The 2,637-nt window shown below is 37.7% G+C and overlaps 2 protein-coding genes across 3 annotated transcripts; both read right to left on the bottom strand.

The window, feature by feature from the left end:
• Window positions 1–237: 237 nt before the first annotated feature.
• LOC111378095 lies at window positions 238–2,418 on the bottom strand. 2 transcript variants are annotated; one of them, XM_023001262.1, is made up of 2 exons: window positions 1,373–2,418; window positions 238–1,231 (listed from the first exon to the last, which is right to left on the bottom strand). In XM_023001262.1, exon 2 carries the CDS (start codon window positions 1,167–1,169, stop codon window positions 642–644), a length of 528 nt encoding a protein of 175 aa, XP_022857030.1. In that variant the 5' UTR covers window positions 1,170–1,231; window positions 1,373–2,418; the 3' UTR covers window positions 238–641. The 2 variants fall into 2 exon arrangements, with proteins under 2 accessions (XP_022857030.1, XP_022857031.1); XM_023001263.1 differs by having other exon boundaries at window positions 238–656; window positions 894–2,412.
• LOC111378098 lies at window positions 1,507–2,037 on the bottom strand. The gene is made up of 3 exons (XM_023001267.1): window positions 1,896–2,037; window positions 1,714–1,853; window positions 1,507–1,623 (listed from the first exon to the last, which is right to left on the bottom strand). The coding sequence occupies exons 1-3, from the start codon at window positions 2,035–2,037 to the stop codon at window positions 1,507–1,509; spliced, it is 399 nt and encodes a 132-aa protein (XP_022857035.1).
• Window positions 2,419–2,637: the final 219 nt, after the last annotated feature.

The following is a 2,637-nucleotide window of genomic DNA, read 5'->3' on the forward strand; positions in this document are numbered from 1 at the left end:
TACATGTGCTGGTGCTTCCTTTCAACAATGGCATTCTGCTGGGGAGTCTCAACATGTGGTTTGATGTATAATCCCCTTTTCTGGACGAATTGTTTCAAGTTAAATTCTCCTCTATTATCAGTTCTAACAACCTTTATTTTGGAATTAAATTGTGCCTCTATCATGACATAGAAATTTTGTAAAACAATAGATGCATCAGACTTCAATTTTAGCAAATAAACCCAAGTGCACCTGCCGTGATCATCAACAATTGTAAGAAAGTACTTCGATCTATCATAAGCAATTTCATTACAAGGCCCCTATAAATCATTATGAATCAAGTCAAAACAATTTTGTGATCTGTGTTGGATAATATTGAAAGGCAGCCTATGTAATTTTGCTAAGGGACAAATAGGGCAGTGTTTATTGTTGTGTTTTGTTTCCAAACATTGATGTAAATTGGTTAAGTGCAACCTAGAATCTGATAAGTGGCCTAATATGAAATGCCACAAATCAAAATCATCCTAACTAACATTAGTGGCAGCCGACAGAACGACTTGGTTACTCAATTTTGGTAAGTCATTAACAAGAGTTGTGGGAGAGACTTCTTTTGGCATCAAATGGTAAAGGCCTTTTCTCACTTCACCGAGACCAATCGTCCTTCAAGTTGAAAGGTCCTGCACATAACATGAATCAGAAGAGAAAATGAGACAACACTTAGATCCTTGAGCTAATCTTCTAGCAGATATGAGATTGAATGAGAAAGATGGAACACATAAGACATTACGGAGTAATAAATTGTCTGTGATTCTAACACTCCCTATATTAGTAGCTAATGCCATAGTTCCATTAGGTAATGCAACAGATTGTGAGATTTTGGATTTGATATTTGTGAGAAAGGATACTGAGCATACCATATGGTCTGTGGCTCTTCCTGTATCCATAACCCAAGGTATGCTGGAACTTATTTTGTTCTCTACCCTGTAAGCAGATGAACACGTGTAGGTGCAAGAAACTTGAGATGTATCTATGTGTTTGGAAGAAAGTAAATTTAGACCCTGAACATGGCTAGTAGGTAACGTATCAGGCTGGTTGATTGGTGGTTTGAGTAAAGCTATCAACTGAGTATACTGATCTTGAGTCAAACCAACTTGGTTCCTGTTACCAACTTGCTCCTGTGCAGGCACCATAGGCGGAGATTTCTAGCTTGTGGAAGCAAGATTTGCTTGCGGGTTTCCATAGAGCGTGTGGCCTGGTAGATATCCATGGATTTTAAAATAATTGTTGATAGTATGCCCAGGCATTTGGCAATGTATGCAGACTGATTTGTTTATTTGCCTTAAAACACATTTCTAGTGAATGACCTCGTATCTTGCAAAAAGTGCAGTAATACCTTTTTGGAGGCCCTAGATTTCTCTTTTCTGCCTCTCGGGGACAGTTTTTGACACGAGTGCCATCCCTTCAGTGCTAGGCATATCAGTGGAAATATCCCTCCTCTTCTCTTCTTGTCGAATTGTGGAGTATACTTCATTCAATTTGAAATGGCTTGATTAGCAGGATTTGAGCTTTGAGCAATTTGTAGGAGTCATTGAGTCCCATGAGAAATTTCATTATCCAATCTATTTCTTGGTTACTTACAACTGTCTTCAACCCTCCACAGGTGCAATTAGGAATAGACTCATAATTCATTAACTCATCAAGTAGTGTCTTCAGTTTTTAAAAATAGGTACTCACATTATCCGGTCCCTGCAGCAGTCCAGCGATGCTTTGCTTGACTTCATAAATCCTGGGAGCATTTTGTTGAGCCCGTTGTTCTAATTCCAGCCAAAGTTGGTGTGCTGTTTCAGCATACGAAGTGCTTGCCTTAATGTCTACTGCCATGGTATTTTGCAATCAAGTGATAACTATATCATTACAACGAAGCCAGTGTTCTATCAATGAACTATCTATATCAGTTGGCTCACAAATGCTGCCATCAATGAAGCCAAGTTTATTCTTGATTCGCAGAGCCCTCTTCATGGAACTTGCCCAAAAATGGTAGTTACTGGAATCAAGCATCTATGTAACAAGCAATGTTCTTGAATTTTTATTTGCTCCAATGAAGTATGGACTGTTGGGAAGGGACGGATCATGAGGATTTGTATTTGAATTTGTGTTTTGAGGTATTGTTTGATTTTGGTTTTCATTTGTGTTGATACTATCACCATCGTTGTCAGCCATCCTTGCTCTGATACCATAAATCAAATAACAACAGATTGTAGAAGAAAGGGGATGAATGAAGTTGAATTTATGAAATATAAAAAACATTACATTCTGTATTTTTTGGCTATGTATTTTGAAAGGGGGAGATGACCTATATATATACAATTCATTGTAACTAATCTATACAAGTGTCAGGGAGAATTTGTTAGTATAACAGAATTTGGAATCTACTTCATTTGTGCATGTGCATGAGTTGCTTCGTGATGCTTCTAGGACCTTCTTGGCTGCATGATTATTTTTGGTCTTTGACAGAGACTTCATTAAATAACATTAGAGGTTTTACTTATTCCGACAATGTAAAATGATTTTAAGAAAGCCTTTCTGCATAGTGCATAGTGCATAGTGCATAGTGCATAAAACCGCTGAACTTTAGCTTGATGGCCATTGTAATATTTG

The sequence above is a fragment of the Olea europaea genome, unplaced genomic scaffold, assembly GCF_002742605.1.
Source record: "Olea europaea var. sylvestris unplaced genomic scaffold, O_europaea_v1 scaffold1766, whole genome shotgun sequence".
In the NCBI taxonomy this organism is placed as follows: domain Eukaryota; kingdom Viridiplantae; phylum Streptophyta; class Magnoliopsida; order Lamiales; family Oleaceae; genus Olea; species Olea europaea.

Bases quoted from the DNA above. Each gene is read 5' to 3' on its own strand.
- LOC111378095 (XM_023001262.1), bottom strand. From the start codon at position 1,169: ATGGTGCCTGCACAGGAGCAAGTTGGTAACAGGAACCAAGTTGGTTTG.
- LOC111378098 (XM_023001267.1), bottom strand. From the start codon at position 2,037: ATGCTTGATTCCAGTAACTACCATTTTTGGGCAAGTTCCATGAAGAGG. The intron at 1,854-1,895 runs GTAATGATATAG...ATACCATGGCAG, and splicing joins GATAGAACACTGGCTTCGTT to TAGACATTAAGGCAAGCACT. The intron at 1,624-1,713 runs GTGAGTACCTAT...GGAGGGTTGAAG, and splicing joins TGCTGCAGGGACCGGATAAT to ACAGTTGTAAGTAACCAAGA.